This window comes from Triticum urartu, chromosome 7, assembly GCF_003073215.2.
Source record: "Triticum urartu cultivar G1812 chromosome 7, Tu2.1, whole genome shotgun sequence".
Taxonomy (NCBI): domain Eukaryota; kingdom Viridiplantae; phylum Streptophyta; class Magnoliopsida; order Poales; family Poaceae; genus Triticum; species Triticum urartu.
In genome coordinates, this window is record NC_053028.1 from 533,726,567 (window position 1) to 533,747,457 (window position 20,891).

At 44.2% G+C, this 20,891-nt stretch overlaps 3 protein-coding genes and 1 long non-coding RNA gene across 8 annotated transcripts; 3 read left to right on the forward strand and 1 right to left on the reverse strand.

Annotated features, from left to right (window-relative positions):
• Positions 1-1,086: 1,086 nt before the first annotated feature.
• Positions 1,087-7,507, forward strand: LOC125520432. 5 transcript variants are annotated; one of them, XM_048685346.1, is made up of 9 exons: positions 1,087-1,512; positions 2,350-2,401; positions 3,594-3,667; positions 3,791-3,880; positions 4,478-4,621; positions 5,180-5,231; positions 6,247-6,320; positions 7,032-7,142; positions 7,249-7,507. In XM_048685346.1, the coding sequence occupies exons 1-9, from the start codon at positions 1,385-1,387 to the stop codon at positions 7,340-7,342; spliced, it is 819 nt and encodes a 272-aa protein (XP_048541303.1). In that variant the 5' UTR covers positions 1,087-1,384; the 3' UTR covers positions 7,343-7,507. The 5 variants fall into 5 exon arrangements, with proteins under 5 accessions (XP_048541303.1, XP_048541307.1, XP_048541304.1 ...); XM_048685350.1 differs by having other exon boundaries at positions 1,089-1,512; positions 7,032-7,121; positions 7,245-7,507; XM_048685347.1 differs by having other exon boundaries at positions 1,090-1,512; positions 7,245-7,507.
• A 3,455-nt stretch (positions 7,508-10,962) lies between these two features.
• LOC125524894 lies at positions 10,963-11,552 on the forward strand. Its single transcript, XM_048689928.1, has 2 exons — positions 10,963-11,081; positions 11,174-11,552. Exons 1-2 carry the CDS (start codon positions 11,063-11,065, stop codon positions 11,536-11,538), a joined length of 384 nt encoding a protein of 127 aa, XP_048545885.1. The 5' UTR covers positions 10,963-11,062; the 3' UTR covers positions 11,539-11,552.
• Positions 11,553-12,324: 772 nt separating this feature from the next.
• On the reverse strand, positions 12,325-16,471 carry LOC125520519 (probable LRR receptor-like serine/threonine-protein kinase At3g47570). Its single transcript, XM_048685474.1, has 2 exons — positions 13,087-16,471; positions 12,325-12,926 (listed from the first exon to the last, which is right to left on the reverse strand). Exons 1-2 carry the CDS (start codon positions 16,307-16,309, stop codon positions 12,532-12,534), a joined length of 3,618 nt encoding a protein of 1,205 aa, XP_048541431.1. The 5' UTR covers positions 16,310-16,471; the 3' UTR covers positions 12,325-12,531.
• Positions 16,472-17,291: 820 nt separating this feature from the next.
• Positions 17,292-17,806, forward strand: LOC125520520. Its single transcript, XR_007288697.1, has 2 exons — positions 17,292-17,445; positions 17,570-17,806. It is a non-coding gene; the product is annotated as an uncharacterized LOC125520520 (long non-coding RNA).
• The last annotated feature ends 3,085 nt before the right edge of the window (positions 17,807-20,891 follow it).

Sequence of the window (20,891 nt, forward strand, 5' to 3'; positions counted from 1 at the left end):
GTGTTGGCTTTTTTATGGAAGAAAACTCCGCGAGCACTGCGCGCTAGAGCCGAGGCTCGAGCACGGGCGGGTTGGCAGCTAACCTACCTGCCCAGCCAACGGGTCAACGCCCCGTTCTCCTACTGTGACACTTGAAATAATGTATATAAATCTTGAACAGATGTTTCCGAGCTTTAAAAAATTTTGCGAGTTTGTAAAAATGTTCGTGAGTCCAAAAATATTTGCAAATTAATAAAATGTTCACAAATTCATAAAAGTTTAGGAATTTCTTCTGATGATTCAATAAATTATTTTGTATTAAGAAAATATTAACAAATTCAAAACAATGAAAAATTGTTTGCCATTTAAAAAATGAAAATTTGAAAATTGTGCGGATTCAAAAAATATTTGTACTTTTGAAAACTGTGTGAGAACTAGAAAAACGTGAATTTTTGAAATAATTGCGAATTCAGTTTTGTTGTGAATTTAGAAAATATTTGTAGATTTTAAACAACATTCATGGATTTAAAAATATTCATGAATTTATAGCGGTGGGAGCGTACTAGGAGGTGCTTGTTTGTGTTGTATTTGACGCGTTATGCATGCAGTAGGATCCACCAAGAAGCTCATATGTGACGCTTTTTGCATCAAGATGTCCACATTTCGCACAAGGCGATCGGGTGGACCGACTAATTTAGCGCTCAATGCGGTAGTTAGTGTTTCCTTGGACTTTTCTTTTGCCTTTTCTATATTATTATTTTTAGTCTGCTTTTATTTCATTTCTTCCAGAAAATGAAAATTGTTTTTTTTGAAAAGTGAACATTTAGAAAAAAACTAAACCATCTGGTAACAGTTTATAAGACATTATGTTTTTACAAAATTATGAATATTATTTAAAGACTTGAAGAATTTTTATAAAACGTGAACATTTTAAAACTTATTTCTTGATAGTTATGAAATTTATTTAAAAACGGTGTACAATTTTAGAAGAAAATAAAAATAGCAAAAACAAATGAAAAACGAAAAGAAAGCCGCTAAAGAGAAGAAATAAAAAAGGAGAATGGGAAATTCCTGATGGCAACCTCTCGATTTCTTCGCCGACCAGCGCCGGAATCCGGTGGCAACCTCCGCTGCTCCCCCTTCCCCTATTCACGAACTAGTCTCCATACGCGACCTCCTCCGCTCCTCGCCCTACCAAGTCGCAAACGGCGGCGGCGTGCGCGCCCTACGTCGACGTGGCCCCGCCTCCGCCACCGCTTCCGCCTCACCGACGTGTTAGCATCCCGTCCACAGTACCCACCTGGACGATACGCAATTCCTCCTCCTACTTGTCCGTCTTCGGCACAGCCCTTCCACCAAACTCCGCGCCCCCTTCGCCTCGCAGTAAAGCTCGTAGCGCGCGGCCATGGCGGCGGCAGGTGCCCTGGTCGTGTACAGGGCGGTGTTCGCCGCGCTCGGCTGCCTCATGGTGGGCACCCTGGTGTACACCTGCATCACCGACGGCTCGCCGTTCCGCGCCGAGCTGCTGACACCGTGAGTAACTGTTCTTTCTTTTCGCCGTTGAAGAGGAAGGATTATTAATTATATGCTGATTGCTGCGGTGAATTTTGAAGAACGTCTCGTTCCGGTGTGCTCCCTTGTGGATCGGTAGGAAGCCGCTACACTTTTTTTTTTTGGTGTGAGTACGACCTGTATGTTGAAATTCCCTGTTGAGCATCGTTGATTCTAGTACAGCGTAACTTGCCTTACTAGGTGGTTAGCTGTGATTAATTAGCACCATTTGTAGCACTCGCATAGTTATATGTTCAGTTATGAACTTTCATTTGCTCGTGAAATTCAGTTACCATCCGTCTGTGTAAATCTTATACACAGGAAAGGCATAAACCTTATGTATCTTTGCAAGCATTTAGCTTTAAGATGCTGCTTATATCTGGATTTAGTTATGTGTGTTGAATTAGTAAGGTGGTATGAGTATGACACGGAGACTCGACTTGGTCAACATTGCTGCAGGTTTAGGTAGCTTCTGAGAAATGCTACTCTTAAAATACAGTGTTGAATCTTCTGAGAAATGCTACTCTTAAAATACAGTGTTGAATAATGTTTAGGCAGTGTGTTTTTCAGAGAACCGATAGCTTTTTTAACCTCAGGCTTGGTTTGCATTGCTGCAGACTTAGGTAGCTCCTGAGAAATGCTACTCTTTAGGTGCAAATGTTGAATAGTTTTGTAGGCAGTGTGTTCTTGAGAGAACTGATACTTTTTTAACCAGTGAATTATGCATTGCATCAGAGTACGCAGATAACAGTTGTTGTCCAATCTTATATGTTTCCAAATGACTTTCACTTGAAAAATAGTAATTCTTCCTGTGTGCAGGTGGATGATGACAACACTGGTTGATTTTTATGTAAATATAGCAGCGATTTCGGTAAATCCTCTATCTCTGTGTATTTCTATTTCCTCGTTGCTAAGCAATTAGTTTGTCCAAATGCTATTTACAGAATGCATGTGATGTTTAGAATATTTGATATTATAACAGGTGACACACATTTTCCAAGGGTAGACTACTATATAGCTACCCTTTTTATTCAATAAATAGAACTATCGGGAAAAATATATCATGTCATTGATAGGATTCCTCGTGTCAAACTTGCAATTTTCAATAATTTCCTTCTACTGATTCACTGTGTTTTCCTTCGCATCTGCCTGAAAATATATTCTGTAAATTCTCAAATGTGGTGCTATATCTGTAACTGCATTGCCTTTTCTTTGGCTCAAACATCGATGATTATACATGGGTTGTACTCAGGGATGAAAATAAATAGCAGTACAGACTACCCCCCCCCCCCCCCCCCCCCCCCCCCCCCCCTCCCGCCCTGCATCACTCTATCTTAACTAATGTTATCGTTGACACATTGTTTGGAGATTGCACAGATTTGTATTGATCCTTAGATCCTTATGGCATATATATCACCAAGAAGACAATTTTTGTGCGGCTAGCTTTGGAGAGAAGAGAAACTAGAGATTGGAATGTCAATGAATTTAATGTTTCTTTTTGCTGATATACATAACAGCCTTTATATGAGAGTACCTAAACAATTGAAGTAATTAATGCATAACATATCCAATTAATAAAGCTAACAATAATTGCAGCTTCAAGATGAGATGTGCAGTCCAGCTAACTAACTTGCCAACTCCCTAACCAAGCTAGGAGGCATATTGTTAAAAAAAGCGAGGAGATACTCTTCTATAACCATGTTTGCATGACATTTTTGCATCAATTCCTGCTTGTGCACGAAGTAGTAAATTGTCAAAGCCAGTATTTTTTCTGTTTCATTCAAACTAGCTATTCTGCTTGATTCACAGAGATTTTTTTTACGCGAAACAGCGAATTTACGGAGTCCACATTTTATATATGTAAACTTGAGGCGTTGCTAACATATCCAATCAATGCATCGAGACGCTTTCCTAGCGTTGTCTGAAAGGATGCTTGGTTCTGCAGGGATTGAGCACTGAATGTTGGCTTAGTTTTGCTATCGGTCTACAGAATGTGGACATAAACACTCTGTTTCCAACTTCTGCTAGAGATTGAACTGTTTCTTTCATTTATGATCTTTCAGACTTGGGTCGTCTACAAGGAAGGAAATTGGATTAGTTCTATCTTCTGGGTAGTACTGTTGGTTTGTTTCGGCAGGTATTCTTTTCTGCAAATAATCTATTATCCTCTGGATTTATCATGGCTTGTTTCACAGTTCTGTTTGACTGGAGGTGTTCTATTCCACTTAATGTGACGTTATTTTTTCTTTTACTTTTTCAGTGCCACTACATGTGCTTATATTGTTAGCAAGTTATTTGAGATAACATCTTCAGGGCTTTCCCAAAATCCGCTTGATCTTTTGTTGCTCAGGTATATAATCGAATTCTTTTCCATTATATGCATGATACGGATTCATTTGGATCAACTATTTTTTTGATATCATAATAGAGGATTTAATAACTGCAACTATGAAAAGAACTGCATTAATCAACAGTCGTTAACATTATATCAAAAATTCAATTTTAGCTTTGACGGTATTCCTTTGCATCATGGATTATTGATACTTATTCTGTTTATTTTGCTTGCATTAGACAATTCTTATGCCATTATTGTACACTGTGATAATAGTTTCTGAGCTCTTGTACTTATTCTGAACTTCTAGTTCCTTGTCCATGCAAATAAAGGAATATTAATAAATTATTTCAAGAAGACATCATTTCCACATTAAATGACTAGTTTTGTGTTATCTGAACAAAATGAGCATCTGGAGTCACCTTGTTGGTGCAATGCCTGCAAAATTCTAGTGTGCCACAGTTGGTCAGTACTTTTCACTGCATGAATAAGGAGGAATGAAGATGACTGCACTATGGCACGTCAAGTTGAAATGAAAAGAAACAAATTTTAGCTCTTCTATTTCGTGCTGACGCTTATCTCAAACTTAAACGGATTAGGCATCTCTTTTTTCAGGCAAGATAATCTACCCGAAAGGAAGTGTTCTTTTGTCGTCATCGGGAGAACTATTTTCAGCATTTTGGGCATACTCATGGCTGCACTTGTCACGTATACTGTCATTACAGATGGACTGCCTTTCAGGAAGGATTTGTTGACACCGTAAGTGAATATATTCATAATTCGCATCCGTCAGTTTCTTAGAACTGTGTTTTGATGTATTGTGTGTCCAGTTAGATGTAGCAGATAAAAGACTGAAGGTAGCAATCAGATACTAGACTACAGAACCTTAGAATAGACAAAAGCCCTAGATAGTTTCAAAACATAAAGTAAGCATGAGATATAGGAATCGTGCTAGAAGCACATCTATGCTGAAGTTGCAGTTAGGAGTTAATTTTAATGCTCACGTCCATGAGTACCTAGCTGTGTTACTCACTAAGTTGTAACACAGTACTACCTGGCACTCACCATAGTTGTGGACAGACTAGGAGTCCATCCACAAAAGAAAGAGAATCATTAGAGGCATGACCCAAGTAAATATTGTAATGGTACTTACATTTGTGAATTTTCCATTGATTTAAAAATTTAGGTACTCCTAACTAGATATATTTTCTCATTCACTATGCAAACTCTGATTTTTTGGGTACTTTTGGTTGGATTACCTAATTTTACTGATGTTAACAATTGGAAAACTGAACTTCACAATTTTCTTGTGCACAGGTGGATGGCTGCAACCTTAATTGACTTCTATATAAATGTCTTTGCAATATCGGTGAGAAATCTTCAAATCTTAGTGGTTGTTCAAAGCAATTAGAGTTTATTTCATGGAGTTATACATACCTTAACCTGACTCACAAAAGTACATTTCTAAGGGAAGTTTCCAAACTACACATTCTGTGACATACCTGTCAAAATGGCACCCGTATTCTGTCAAAAATGAAAATAAGAATGGAACATACTAAATTCCTGTTTGAACCTTATCAGCAGGGTGAACATATAAGCGGCAATGGTAATATAGCGCCTACTGCTAGCTGACACTGCTAAAGTGGTATGGACAGGGCTAAGATACTTAGTCCCACACAGTGCTACTCTGTAAAGATGATGATCCATCACTTGCCCGTTTGGGTGGTGTGGCAGCTTCATCCCAAACACCAAATGGTAGAAATAACCATGTGTTGTTTCAACATGGATGCGCTCATATAGTCTGTTGACTTGAATAGATAGTCACTGTTTGGTGTTAAGGTGTATCAAAGAAAGTGTACTTTTTTTAGTCTTTTCTTTCTCCAAATTGCTGTTTGTGGCAGTTTCGCCAAAGCATACATAGCTTCATGTCTTCATAAATGCACTGTCATTCATATTTCAGCTTGTGCAGCGGATGAAATAATGTTTTCCCTATTAAAACTACTAGTATTGGTTCTGTTGTTATTTGGGTTGCCCATTAAACTTGGTTCTAAATCCTGATCATGCGATGGTATTTAGTTCATGTCAATGGTAAAAAAAAGAGTAGTTGTATTTTGTTGTCAAATCATATTCCACTAAATTTAATCTATAATATTTTCTGCATACACTGATTGCAGTTTACGTCCAACTTTCTTATCTCCTCTTTGAAAATTCGCAATGTCAGTATTTTGTAATTACCTTGATGGTGGTTATATTTGTTTTGTTCAGTAACTTCTGTAGTTCTAGCTGACAAAATTATTTCTTGGTTGGGAGTGTATACTCTTGTATTCTACTCCCTGATGTGCAACACAAGGTCAAGTGGTTAATCTTTGATGACATGTCAACAGGTATGGGTTGTTCACAGGGAGTCGACTTGGATCTCAGCAGTCATTTGGATATGCTTGTTGATATGCTTTGGAAGGTACATAATTCTTTTTGGGGGCTTTCAACATACAGTGTCTTAGCGTATCACTACAGTACGTTTGGAATCTCCTTGTGGTTCATACAACATCAGTATAACCGCATTACTTGTATCAACATAAGGTGTAATTAGTAGTACGGCTATACATATCAAATACAATAATCACTGGGAGTACTAACTAACAATGGATCTTTTGTCCATGCTGATGAATTATTACCATCAGATGTTTGTCGTAATTTAGTATGAGTTCTAGCTTTTATGTTTTTCATGCTAGGTGCAAGATGCACACGTTCTAATACTATATATATAGGGAATATTATTCAATGTTCTCTCTAGTAGTCCCCTCCAGGATTATTTTTGGTTGATATGTGTGAGCTGCTTTCTGAATTACTACCTCTGTTCACTAATTGGCAGTTCAATTTGAGCTGCCAAAACATCTTACGTTAGTGAACAAAGGTAGTACTATGTTGTACAGCTCTAGTTATGTAAAGCTGTAATATATACTCCCTCCGTCCCAAAATTCTTGTCTTAAATTTGTCTAAATATGGATGCATCAAGTCACTTCTTAGTACTAGATACATCCGTATCAAGACAAATCTAAGACAAGAATTTTGGGACGGAGGGAGTACTTGTTAATGTTAATATGCAGCATCGAGTATTTATTTGTGTATGGAGCTTATTTACTCTTATCCACTTTTTTCTTTGTTGTAGCATCACGACTTGTGGGTACATTGTGGTTCAACTTCTACAAGTGTCATACCAGGACCCAGTCTACCATCTGCTACTGAATTCCCATAGCAAGTATGGAGTTGCACCCTCACAGTAATCGTCGATCCTCTTCTACTAGCCTGGTTAGCTTACGGTTGGTGTAAACTTTGCTTGGCATACAGTCATTTATGTGGCGTTTACCTGTTTAAAATGTAGGAAGATCTGAAAACTCATTGAAGGGGGATATGTTCTTGGTACACAATAATGTCCCCTCTGTTCATAAAGGTGCCACAATAAAGGGTATACCAGAGTAGCAATTAGAGAGAGAGAGAGAGAGAGAGAATCTTCGTGGAATGGAATGATTTCTTAACGAAATTGAAGCTCCTTCACTTGTTATTGTCTCAAAGGTGGTTTTGTAATTGTATATCAAATCGAATTGCTTGGTAAATGATGGACAGCAGATTCTTCTTTTTTGCGAATACGCAGAAGGCTTGCATATCTTTTCATTGATAGTGCCAGAGAAAGTGCAGGGGATACAAGAGGCGCTACAGGAGTGCGTACAAGAACGCGACGTGAGTGTACCAAGGCAAAATGGTAGAGGAAAAATGAAATAGACACACCAACAAGTCCCTACCACAAGGATATAGCCTAGCATTCTCTTGTCATATTGCTCTGCCTAAATAATGGATGACAAATAAGCCATGTTTGTTTGGGTTTGAGCTTTGGCTTGTGGAACTTTTAGGCCCCTAGAAGCACAAACCTAAACAAAGAAATAATATGTGTGCTTAGCTTAATAGAACCATCTTAAAAAATGCACTGAGAAGCAAAAAGCCCCTCCAGATCGGCTTCCCACCCCTTCGGCAAAGCTTGCCCTTCAACTTCACTGTAACTACAACCAAAATTTCTCTCGTCTCGCACCCTCACCACATTTTCCTCCTCCGTCCACTCCGGAGGGTGGAGGTCGCGCCTCCCCCAGCTGGATCTCTCCACTGTTCACCTTGCCTCCTCCTCCCCGAGTTGACAACTTGCTCTCCTGCCTCCTCCTTACCCCTTTGACCCAGCATCGCCGCCATCTTCCCTCTCGCTCCGGACCGTGGAGCGCCGATCCTTCCGAACGACAACAAGGACGAGAGCGGTGCCAATGATGTCGCGTGTAAAAGATAGGATGCCAACGGGAGCGGACCATGCCAGAGCGGAAGAAGTTTCGAGATAGGATTTGAGTTTGCCCGTCGACGACGAAGAGACGTGACCGGAGGCAACCTAAGCTCCACAATGATGACCCCAAGAGGTTGACGATGCAATGCACCGCCAAGATACGTCCAAGGGTTTTCACCCAGAGCCTTGACGCAGGGAGAGGGATAGCAACGACCACCCCTCCCCCCAAGAGGGGCATGACACCCGCATGCATCGCCGCCGCCGCCGGACGGCGAAGCTTTTGCCTACAGGCTCCCCCACGCCACAACGAGGTACCACAGTCACCATGATCGTCCCCACCTAATCTAACCTCCACACCTGATTCGGGAGACACCACACCACCACCAGGATCCCCACAACCTCGCTCCTCGCCCTCCACACAGTCAAGGAGAAAAGCCACCACCACCGCCACACTGCTCCCCGTAGAGCAGAGGTGGCCAACGGGCTGGCTAGCCTAGGCACGACACAGCCTAACCTGCCCGTAAACGAGCCTAGCACGACATGGCACGCAAAGCCTCGTTTATAAGTGGGTCGTGTCGTGCCGACACACGAGCCTTGCCTCCGGGGATGTGCATGGTGCATCAACTAAACGGGTCGTCCCGGGCCCATGTGACCTTTATGGATTCTGGGCCTTTTTGGAAATTCTGCCTAAAAGGGCTAAATGTAACCCTAAACGGGCAAAAAAGTGTGCATGCCTGAATGGGCTGCGTGCCCTGCTCTCCTCCTGCCCACCACGTGCCTCGGGCGCGCCTATGCCTAGCCTATAAGAGGTGAAAGGTAGCCTCGCCCACGCATAGCTCCTACCGTGGTGGGCTGACCCAGTAGGACGTGGGTTCGCTACACTGACGTTGCGCTAAATTTGATTTTTTTAATTGGATATATTTTGAAACCTTAAATTTACTTATTTCTAAAATATGAATTTGGAAAATGTTAGCACAGTATAAAAAATCTTAGCACAATTAAACAAATGTCGATAGCTTTAAAATAATGTTCATGAGAATAAAATATGCCTCTGTTTCAAAAAAAAAGTATGTGAAAATTTTGAAAATGTGTATACAATATACAAAAATGTTCACGTAGTATAAATAAATGCTTCGTACCATTAAAAGCAATGTGGATAATATTTCAAACAAAACAATGTTTATACAATGTAAGAAAATGTTTGTGTAATTTAGGAAATCTTTTATTGCCACTGAAAAAACCACGAGACATTTTAACAGGAACATTCACGTGTTTATGAAAGAAAGTCCGTGAAAGTTCTAAACATGTTTATGCAATGTACAAAAATGTTATCGTAGTTTACAAAAATGTTTATTGCCACTAAAAAATGTTCAGAATGTATTTGTAGAAATGCTAACCATGTATTCAAAAGTGTTCAAAACATACTTTAAGAAAGATCGTACGTCATGTATTTGAGAAATGTAATACATAAAAAATGTTCACGGGTACACTAAAAATGTTCACGTGTACACTAAAATTATACTGAAAAAGTAGACATGTGTTAAAAATGAAAAATGAGGAAAACAGAACAAAGAAACATAAAGAAAAATAAAAGAATACTAAAGTACAACGAAGAAAGAAGAAAACCAGGGAAGAAACAAAGAAAACAGAAGGAAAAAGGAAAAAGAAGACGAGAAAACCGAAGAAAAACAAAGAATAAAGAAAAATAAACAAAGAATAAAGAAAATTGATAATAAAAAATTAAAGAAAATGAAGAAAAAGGAAAGACAAGACAAGAAAAACCCAATGAGGACCGAGAAAGAAACAAAGAAAATGGAGAAAAATAAAAATAAAAAAATGAATAAAGACCAATAAAGAAACTAAGAAAACCAAAGAAAAAAGAAAAAAAACAAAGAAAACCAGAACAAACGCAGCCACCATCGAGCGAGCGAATGAACGCATGAAAATGGCCCGGCCTAAATACTGTAGTGCGGAGGAGAAATCTTCAGACGAGCATACCATACAACTCGCTATAAACAAGATATAGTGGCCTCGAGGTGAGAGCAACTAATCAAAGAGCACTCCTTCGGTACCCTTCCAAGGGTCACTTGAAATAGGCTGACATGTGCCGTGCTCTAGACGTTCCCTGCGATTTTTTTTATATTTTTTCGCATGCATTTTTGACTTTTTGGATTTTTTTACTTTTCGGTTTTCACCGGTCTTTTTTAGCTTTTGGACAAAAAATATATTAAAAAAATTGTGTGAAAAAATGTTTTCTCTTTTTCTTCCATAAGAGGCACATATTTGCTTTCGCGAGAGGCACAGCCCCGTGCCTCTTGGAAACGAAAAAAAACGTTCCTTTCGCGAGAGGCACGGATTTGCTTCCGCCGTGCCTCTCGGAAACCGCGATAGGCACAGGTTTGCTTTCGCGAGAGGCACGGTCGTGCCTCTTTCGTAAAGGAAAAAAAGCGTGTGCTCTTGGTTCTGTTTTTTGGTCCGATTTTTTCATGAAAAATAATTCGTCAAAACCTATCAACATAGGATGATGGGCCAGGCCACAAACGCTACCGAGCTGGCCCGCGGTATTTGGCCAGGTCTGCTGGAAAGCCAACCACGCGGCCTGCGCCGCCCCGGCATCCGAGAGCCCCCAACCGTTTCTGAAAAGAAAAAGCCCCCAACCTCCGCACCACCGCCGGCACGTGAGTTATTTACCCAAAACCACCACATTATGGGCTAGGGTAACAGATCAGTACCATATTTGAGGCAGGGCACAAAAAACCACCAACAATGGGACTAATCTGTAACGCGGAGCACTGACGGCGGAATTTGGTCGCGAAAACAGCGAAACTGACAAATTGGACCCGCATGTCGGGCTGACATGGCGTGCGTATGTGGACAATATGCTGACTTGGACAATAGGTCCCACCTGTCAATGACTCAAGATTTGTTTTTTTCTACTTCTTCCCCTTTTTTATAGGCATTTCAACAAACATTTTGTGGGCACCCCGCAGGCCAGAGTGCCGCTGCCATGGAGAAGCGGACTCCTGTTCGTCGGCCTGGGCGCACGGCGGGCTGGGTGCTCCTCGTCGGCCTGGGCGCGCGGTGGGGCTGGGCGCTGCTCGTCGGCCGACGCGGCGAGGCTGGGCGCGCGGCGGGCTGGATGCTCCTCGTCGGCTTGGGCGCGCGGCGGGGCTGGGCGCGGCTCGTCGGCCGGCGCGGCGAGGCTGGGCGCGCGGCGGGCTGGATGCTCCTTGTCGGCCTGGGCACGCGGCGGGGCTGGGCGCTGCTCGTCGGCCGGCGCGGCGAGGCTGGGCGCTGCTCCTCGTCGGCCTGGGCACGCGGCCGCCGGCGCTCCATGGAGAGGCGGACGTGCTAGCTACTCGCTCTCTCTGGCACACGAGAGGAAAATGAATGGCGCCTAGAGCTGTTTGATGGAATGCCTCAAAGAGAGAGATTTGGGAAGAAGAAGATGACCGTCTAGTCATTGACATGTGGGATCCGCATCTCATTTGCCACATCAGTTGGTCAAAGCGTTTAGTCGTCGCCACGTCAGCCCGACATGTGGGCCCAACTTGTCAGTTTCGCTATTTTTACAAGTTTATCAGACTATCAGTGCTCCGCGTTACAAATTAGTCTTATTGTTGGTGGTTTTTTGTGCCATGCCTCAAATGTGGTACCGATCTGTTTTCCTAGCCCATAATATTGTGATTTTGGGTAAATAACTCCCGGCGCGTCGAAGCCACAACCCCCGCCGGCGCACCGCACGGCCCCACCAGCCACCAACGAGATGGGGCAAGGGGAAGCAACTCGGAACGGCTTTCGGACGAGAGGGGAAAGGCGGCCCGTCGGAGGAGGTGGCTCATCATCTGGATGGGATCCATTGCTCCTTCATTCCTCTGGCCCCTCGTCCACGCGCGCGTCCGCCCTCCGCGCCGAGGCACTCAGGGGCAGCCGGAATCCTTCCACCGCATCCCCCGCCCCTCCTTGGCCGAGGTAAGCTGCTCTTTGATTTGTGTAAGGAACAATGCGATACCGATCCACACGCACCCCAATTTTCAGGTCTAACAATTTGGTTTGATATTACCACTATGCAATTTTAGTATAGGAGTATTACTCCACATTGTTAGGTGTAGCTGTGTAGGGATAGAAATTAGCCAAGACAAAACAAAAGTTCCTGTCATGAGCTTTATTTACTATGGGTTGAACCACATTATACATACACCACAAACATAGATTTACCAGTGAAGTGGAAGACAATTCACAACATAACACGGCTGCAACCAAGAAAAAAAATCCTTATGTAGAGCAAACAAGACGTAAGCCGTCATGAACCAGCAACATGTGAGCAATGAAACAGCTCTACTTCTGCTCAGCCCTGGAGTGCTGAAAATGCTTCTTTGATTGCGATGACCTCAATGTAAACATCCTGCATTGCGGGGCGATCTTTAGGTATCTCCGCGGCGCACAGGAGGCCAATCTTAACGAGCTCGATGATGCAGCTCATTATTCCAGCCATTTGATGATGATTTTCCTGGCCTAAAGTACCTCCTGCTTCTTCATCTTGGTCCCCATAATATGGAGCGATTCTAGGATCAAGAATCTCGCCAATCTTTTCTGGAAATGATTTTTTGACAAATTTGTAAAGGCTCAGGCCATCTTTAAAGATCTCATCAGTTGGGCGCTTTCCTGTGAGCATTTCTAAGACGATGACTCCAAAACTGTAGACATCACCCTCAGTGGAGATTTTGCTCCCAAAGCCATATTCTGCAATATGTGTAGTTATTGAAACCGTTAATTAATACAACATAATTTGACCACATGAATCAAAGGTTTTCTGTGGAAAAGAAAGTAAAATTTTCATATCCACAAGAGCCTACAAGTTATTCTCGAAAAATGTACCATGCTCAGTTGAGAAAATTGTTACCTGGTGCAATGTATCCAACTGATCCTCTTGGTCCCACTAAGCTTGTAGAACCACCGATGCTCGAATAAGAATAATTGCGTAGGAACTTAGCCAATCCGAAGTCACCAACACATGCGCCCATGACGTCATTTAGAAGGACATTGCTGGGCTTCAGATCACAATGGACCATAGGAGGCATGCAGTTGTTATGAAGGTAATCCAAAGCAGCAGCTATGTCCACTGCTATTGCTAGTCTTGAATATAAACTCAATGGCCTTCTCAGGTGATGCTCGTGGAATGTTGGATAGAGCCAACTTTCGAGGTCGCCATTTACCTTATATTCAAGAACAAGAGCTTTGAACTCATTTCCTGTTGGATCACTTGTTGAGCATACAGTGATCACCCGTACAAGATTACGATGACGCGTGTTTCTCAGGGCCTCACACTCATCGAGGAAGCTCTTTGTTGCTCCAAGTTGATCAAGTTTGAAAACTTTGATAGCAACTTCATGTACTTCGGACTCAATTCTACCTTTGTACACGGACCCATATTTTCCTGAACCAACCAAGTTGTCTAAAGAGAAACCATTTGCTGCTTTCAATAAATCAGCATATGTAAACTTCTGTAACTTTTCAAAGGATGGATGAGCTGCTTGTGTGACTTTCTTTCTCTTTTTCCAAATAATTACTCCGAAGCATGATACCAGGACCAAAAAAAGAGCAGTAAATCCTACTATCTTTAAGATGTTGGAGGTGTGCCTTTGTTTGGATGTTTCTGCATTGCAAAGTGGCAACTGTAGCAATGGGGTGCTCGCACATAGCTTCTTGTTTCCTTGAATGAACACATTGCTTCCATTCTGAAATATTCCATCTGCAGGTACTGATCCTTCGAGGTTGTTGAAGGACAAATTGAGAAGCTTCATAGACTTGAAGAGCTTCAAGAATTCAGGGATTTCACCTGTTAAGTTGTTCTGAGATAGGTCCATCACAGTGATGCCTCTCAAATTCACAAAAGATTGAGGGATTCTTCCATGAAGACGGTTGCCCTCCATGTGGAGTGACTCCAATTGGACGCACTGACCCAGAGTAGATGGTATCTGACCAGACAGTTGGTTATAGGAGATATTCAGTGGACCGAGATTGATCAACTCGCCAATCTCCATTGGTATTTCTCCAGAGAGTTGGTTGTGAGACAAGTCCAAACCTTCAGAAAGGTCGGAAAGAGTAAAGAGCTCCTTTGGTATGCTTCCGTTGAAGCTGTTACAAGAGAGGTTCAATATGTGCAGTTTTTTGCAGTCTCCTAAAGCTCCTGGGATTGGGCCACTCAAACTGTTTTCTTGTAAGTAAAGCTCACTCAATTGACTCAAATTACCAACTGAAAGTGGGATCTGTCCAGAAAATTTGTTCTGGGACAAGCTTAAGACAAACAAGTTGGGAAGATTTCCAATTGATTCAGGAAGATTCCCGGCAAGCAAATTCCGTTCCATGTAAAGAAGCTTGAGGCCTGTGAGGTGCTCTATCTCATGTGGTATGGTGCCAGAAATTTTGTTTGATCTTAGTAACAGTACCTCTATGCTCTTTGAAAGGCCTGCAACGGCACTCGGCAAGACTCCTTGAAGGATGTTTGCATCCAAGCGTAAGTTCACCAGTTGTGTGCAATTTGTCAACGAGGATAGGAAAGACCAGTCTCCTGCTTCAAGTTGATTCTTGCCTAGATTCAGATCGACTAGGCTGGGTAAAGTCCCAAAAGATGGAATGCTGCCATAGAATGCATTATTGCGGAGGTTGATCACCTGGAGATTGGTTGTGTTTGCTACTGAAGTGGGGATTTGGCCTTGGAACCAGTTTCCTTGCATAATCAAAGTTTGGATGCTTGGAAGGGTATATCCAATGTTGTGTGGAAGCTCCCCTACAAGATTGTTTGTAGCCATGCCAAGGTATGAGAGTGCTGACATGTTGTAAAGAGAGGCTGGGACACTCCCTGTCAAAAAGTTATAAGTGATGTCTAGTATTTCCAGGTTTTGAATTTCATCTATACTCATGGGGATGTTACCTTCGAAATTATTATCTCCAAGCAAGAGCCAGCGAAGGGAGGAAAAGTTCCCTATAAAGGAAGGTATGGTGCCAGAAAGATTATTTGATTGCAAGATAAGATACTGCAAGGGTGAGTCAATGTTCAACAAGGCTGGTATGGACCCAGCAAAGCTGTTTGTTCCCAGTAATAACTTTTGAAGTGACGTACTGTTAAACAGTGCAGGAGGAATCTCTCCACTCAGGTGATTGTTTGATAAGGCCAAAAGTTGAAGTGAGGAACTATTAGCTAGGAGAGGCGGGATAGGTCCTGTGAGGCTATTGTTCGTGAGAACAACAGAGTGAAGAGAAGAGCTGCTTCCAAGTGAACGTGGAATGCTGCCCGTCAGACTATTTGTAGCAAGACGTAAAACTGCAAGGTTTCGGAGCATCCCCAACCCTTCTGGGATACCTCCACTGAGCTTGTTGTGACCCAAACTGAGCTGCTGCATATCTGAGCATTGGCTCAGGCTTGGGGGGATCACACCATCAAGGGAGTTGCTTCCAAGATCAATAGCTTGAAGGTGAACGCATGAAGACAGAGTGCTTGGGATCCTGCCAGTAAGATTGTTTGTGCTGAGGTTAAGGTACCACAGCCTATTTAGTTGCCCAAGTTCAGGTGGTATTTGGCCAGTAAGTTGATTGTTGGGGATGTGGATTTTTGTGAGGAAAGTGAGATTGCCGATACATGGTGGTATCTGTCCATCGAGGTCAAGTGACTCGAGGTCCAGTGCAGTGACACGAGATGCATGTCTCTTGCTGCAAGTAACACCGGACCAACTGCAGAATTGCAGTGAGTCATTTTTCCATGAGGCCAGGAGTCTAGCAGAGGTCGTGAGATGGAGTTTAAGGCAGCGGAGAGCATGGAGGTCGGTGTTAGAATCATTTTGGGGTGCTATAGAATCTAATGAAGATGCATAAACAAGGGAGCAGAGGACAAGGACCAGGGGAAGTGAGGAACTGAGAGTGCCCAGAGCCTGAGTAGACATGTAATTTCTATCACACACGCTTCGACAGTTTAGTTGAGGAACGGACTGATGACCGGTCAAGCTCGTGGAACAAGAAGGCAATGGAGAACTCACTTGAGAGCTGCAATGCGCTGTGGTCGTCCTCTCGCGACACACCGGGATGGAGTTTGAGGCACTGAAGGGCTTGCAAGTCGGTCTGAGGATCATTCTGCAGCGCTGCAGCACCTAATGAAGGCGGCCTTGTGTTGAATAATCAACCAGGCCTTCAGCCAATCAAGCATCAGTTTAGATTATTCTTCCAATTCAACTTTGAGATGGTCAAATTACATGATGGTCAAACGGACATTCATATTTATATTCTACTGTACTGTACTGTGTGAAGACGTACTCAAGGCACCACTTGCTGGTGGGGGTTGGAAGTTGGAGTCCAAACTACATAATGATGCATGAATTAAGGAATCCAAATAAGACCATTTCAACTCAGTCACTTAAACTCCCTAAATGCTATACTATAGGAGTCCAAACTCGCCTAAAAATAATCTTCCAACAAGCTGCATATTACCAGTTCAAACTCGGTGAGCACGCGCATTGTTGCTCTCTCTTCCTCATGCTACAATAGGAGTAGAACATCACATTGGTGTTTCTCAATCTCCACTAGCAATGTGGAGCTAAACTCTGTGCATAGAACAACCAGCCATTGGGTTGGGTTAGGTGGGGGTGGTGTCCGGACTGATGCGGGAGGTTTGAGGATCGGCGTTGGAGATGCCCTAAGGCGCCGATTTGTACAACTATTGAACCAAATTGCACATCCAGGACAGGGAATCCACTTCCACACGTATGTCAGCATGTCAACTGGCATGCCTCTGAGACTTGGAACGAATAGATCACAAGAGCGAAAGAGACATTTCTAATGAATGATGTGGACTGAACAACAGTCGACAGAAGCAAGATCTCGGGCTCTTAACTTGGCGAAGATCCATGCAGACTTTTCCGTGCCATATGCGATAAGAGGCGACGAAGTCCGGGGTGGTTGCACCCTAAGTCACTCTCATGATCCACAGGTTACAGTCAACGAAGATTTTAATTCTCCCTATCTTCTGGCCGCCCCAGTCAGCAGAGTTCATCATGATCTTTCTCCCCCAAGAAAGAAAGGCATACCTTTTGGAGCGTTATATATAGGTGCTCAAAGCATTGCGGCATGGCAACTCACGGAGGAGCGCGTCGCCAATCCGGGAAGATGCTGCCCGACTGTCGCCGCCTGCTTGCTCGGCTTCTCGCCCTCCTCGCGCTGCTGCTGCTGATCGTCGGTGTACATGGCCGTATAGGATTGAACTGCGGCAGTCGTAAGTATGCCGTGCATTCGTTGTTCTTTTAACTTCCCACGCCTGCATGTCGTGTTGAGAATACGTCCTAGTATACTCTCTTTTCAGATGGCCTGATATACTACTACTTTGAACATCGTCGCAGAGAACCCAAACGGCTGCACAGGTCTGCCCTCTCCAGACTGTCCAGACTGTGGATAGCAGCAGGTCTCCCTCCGAAGCATATGCCGACGCCGATGACATCTCAGGATGTTCTGTATCGTTCTACAAGAGTTGATTTTGTTTCTGTATGGTAGTAAGAGAGATATGAAGGTCACAATCATTTGCTTGCTTACGGAATGTTAGGGAAACAAGGATAGCTGAATATAAGACACAATTCATCAATGAGCTTGCGTTGTGAATACTACTACTCGGTCCCATGATGTAAGACGTTTTTGCAGACTATAACATGGCTTGCAAAAACATCTTACATTATAAGACGGAGGGAGTAAAAGGCATTTACAATGACTAGTTGCCTTGCAAAAACATCTTACATTATAAGACGGAGAGAGTAAAAGGCATTTACAATGACTAGTTGAGTGCCCGTGCTTTGCCACAGAACACCAAAGTTATATGTCGCTCATCATAATTGCTGGCTGCAGTCTCTAATCCAACCTTGTTGTCTTGCCACCATCATAATCAATCCCTCTTGAAACAGGCTTTCGTCCCGCTTTATATATAAAACAACATCCGAAAAAGTACACGGCCGAACGATACAAGATGGTGAGGTGGCGCTCTTACAAAGTCAATCCTGAGATAACCGGCAGAACAGAACGCACGCGACTATACTACCAGCGGAAAGAGCACGAAAAGGACTAAACACACCCCTCGCTACGACATAGCACACCTAAGCTCCGTGGCAATGCCCCAAGATGGAGAACGGCGCAGAGGGTCGCCGCTGCCGAGTTCACACGGACAAAGATCTTCACCCGGAGCCTTGACATAGAGAGAAGAACCACAGCGACGTCTTCAAGAAGAGCGCGACACCAAGGCACGGAGCTTTCGCTCGGCAACTCACCCGTGCCACCACGAGACCGCTATGAGGAACACGACGGAGTCAGATCCCCAGGTCCGGATTAGGATGCCTCCCTCCGAGAGAGAAGGTGCGTCCGAGCTACCCGTCGCAACACCTCCCGTTGCCCACACAACCCAGGAGGGGAGCCACCCCTACAACAATGATGCCCGCCGAAGAGCAACCATGCGAACCGCCATCCGAAGCCGTCGCCCCGGCATCCCTGTCACGAGATAGCATGCGCCGCTCACATCACAACGCACTCAACCATGTTAGGAAGAGCGACGATAGACCATCTACTCCTAGCCCGGCATCTGTCCCCGAGTCTGGGTCGGCGCCTCCATCGTAGGAGGCACCAACACCTGCGTCCCTAGCCAATCCCGATGGACCGGGAGAGACATGACTCTGAGACTGCTGACGGCCGCCCGTGAGCCAACCCTAGCCCTTGTCCAAGCGAGCTCAAACGACGCCATGTCCGTGGTCACCAGCGCTGATCCGTGCACCGACGCAATGCTAACACGACCACTACCATCGAGCAGCATACCCGAGAGGAGACCCGCGAGCACATCCCAAGCCAAGCCTTACCTCTCCTACCCGAAGCACTTGCTCCAATCCGCCATGGGCCCTGACCTGGCCCGCCCGAGCACGAACCTAGATCTGAAGCTACCCCGTCACGTGTGCAGCTGGCACCTCCGGTGCCCGCCTAACCCCGCGCACTGTCGGTCCAAACCCAAGAGAAGGAGGCAGCCACCTGTTGGGGAACGTAGTATTTCAAAAAAAAACCTAAGATCACGCAAGATCTATCTAGGAGATGCATAGCAACGAGAGCGGAAGCGTTTAGTAACGCGGTTGATGTAGTCGAACGTCACCTCCGCGATCCAACCGATCCAAGTACCGAATGCATGACACCTCCGCGATCAGCACACGTTTAGCTCGATGACGTCCCTCGGACTCTTAATCCAGTTGAGGCCGAGGGAGAGTTCCATCAGCACGACGGCATGGCGACGGTGATGATGAAGTTACTAAAGCAGGGCTTCGCCTAAGCACTACGACGATATGACCGAGGTGTGTAACTATGGAGGGGGGCACCGCACACGGCTAAAAGATCAACTTGTGTCTTTGGGGTGCCCCTCCCCACGTATATAAAGGGGGGAGGAAAGGAGGCCGGCCATAGGTGTGCGCGCCAAGGGGGGAGTCCTACTTGGACTCTCGGTCCAAGTAGGATTCGGCCCCCCCTTTCCTATTCCTACAAGGAGAAGGGGGGAAACAGGAGAAGGAGAGATGGAAAGGGGGGCTGCCCCCCTCCCCCAACCCTAACCCAATTCGGATTGGGCTTAGGGGGGGGACGCCTCCACCTAGCCGCAACCTCCTCTCTTCCACTAGGGCACATGTGAAGGAAATATGCCCTAGAGGCAATAATAAAGTTGTTATTTATATTTCCTTATATCATGATAAATGTTTATTATTCATGCTAGAATTGTATTAACCGAAAACTTAGTACATGTGTGGATACATAGACAAAACAGAGTGTCCCTAGTATGCCTCTACTTGACTAGCTCATTAATCAAAGATGGTTAAGTTTTCTGACCATAGACATGTGTTGTCATTCGATGAACGGGATCACATCATTACAGAATGATGTGATGGACAAGACCCATCCGTTAGCTTAGCATAAATGATCGTTTAGTTTTATTGCTATTGCTTTCATCATGACTTATACATGTTCCTCTCACTATGAGGTTATGCAACTCCCGAATACCGGAGGAACACGTTGTGTGCTATCAAACGTCACAACGTAACTGGGTGATTACAAAGATGCTCTACAGGTGTCTCCGATGGTGTTTGTTGAGTTGGCATAGATCGAGATTAGGATTTGTCACTCCGATTGTCGGAGAGGTATCTTTGAGCCCTCTGATACGTCTCCAACGTATCTACTTTTCCAAACACTTTTGCCCTTGTTTTGGACTCTAACTTGCATGATTTGAACGGAACTAACCCGGACTGACGCTGTTTTCAGCAGAATTACCATGGTGTTATTTATGTGCAGGAGAAAACGTTCTCGGAATGACCTGAAACTTCACGGGGACACGTTTCAGAAAATAAGAAAAATACCTGCCAAAGATGAAGGCTAGGGGGCCCACCGTCTTGCCATGAGGGTGGGGGCGCGCCCCCTACCTCGTGGGCCCCCTGTTGCCTCTCCGACTCCAATTCCACCTCCATATATTGAGTTTTGGAGAGAAAAAATCAGAGAGAAGAAATCATCGTGTTTTACGACACGGAGCCACCGCCAAGCCCTAAAACCTCTCGGGAGGGCTGATCTGGAGTCCGTTTGGGGCTCCGAAGAGGGGAATCCGTCGCCATCGTCATCACCAACCATCCTTCATCACCAATTTCATGATGCTCACCGTCGTGCGTG

Excerpts from the sequence above, each read along its gene's own strand:
- LOC125520432 (XM_048685346.1), top strand. The coding sequence starts at position 1,385 with ATGGCGGCGGCAGGTGCCCTGGTCGTGTACAGGGCGGTGTTCGCCGCG. Across the intron at positions 3,881-4,477 it reads CTTGATCTTTTGTTGCTCAG|GCAAGATAATCTACCCGAAA; the intron begins GTATATAATCGA and ends CTCTTTTTTCAG. Across the intron at positions 7,143-7,248 it reads TATGGAGTTGCACCCTCACA|ATCTGAAAACTCATTGAAGG; the intron begins GTAATCGTCGAT and ends AAATGTAGGAAG.
- LOC125520519 (XM_048685474.1), bottom strand. The coding sequence starts at position 16,309 with ATGATCCTCAGACCGACTTGCAAGCCCTTCAGTGCCTCAAACTCCATC. Across the intron at positions 12,927-13,086 it reads AGTTGGATACATTGCACCAG|AATATGGCTTTGGGAGCAAA; the intron begins GTAACAATTTTC and ends CACATATTGCAG.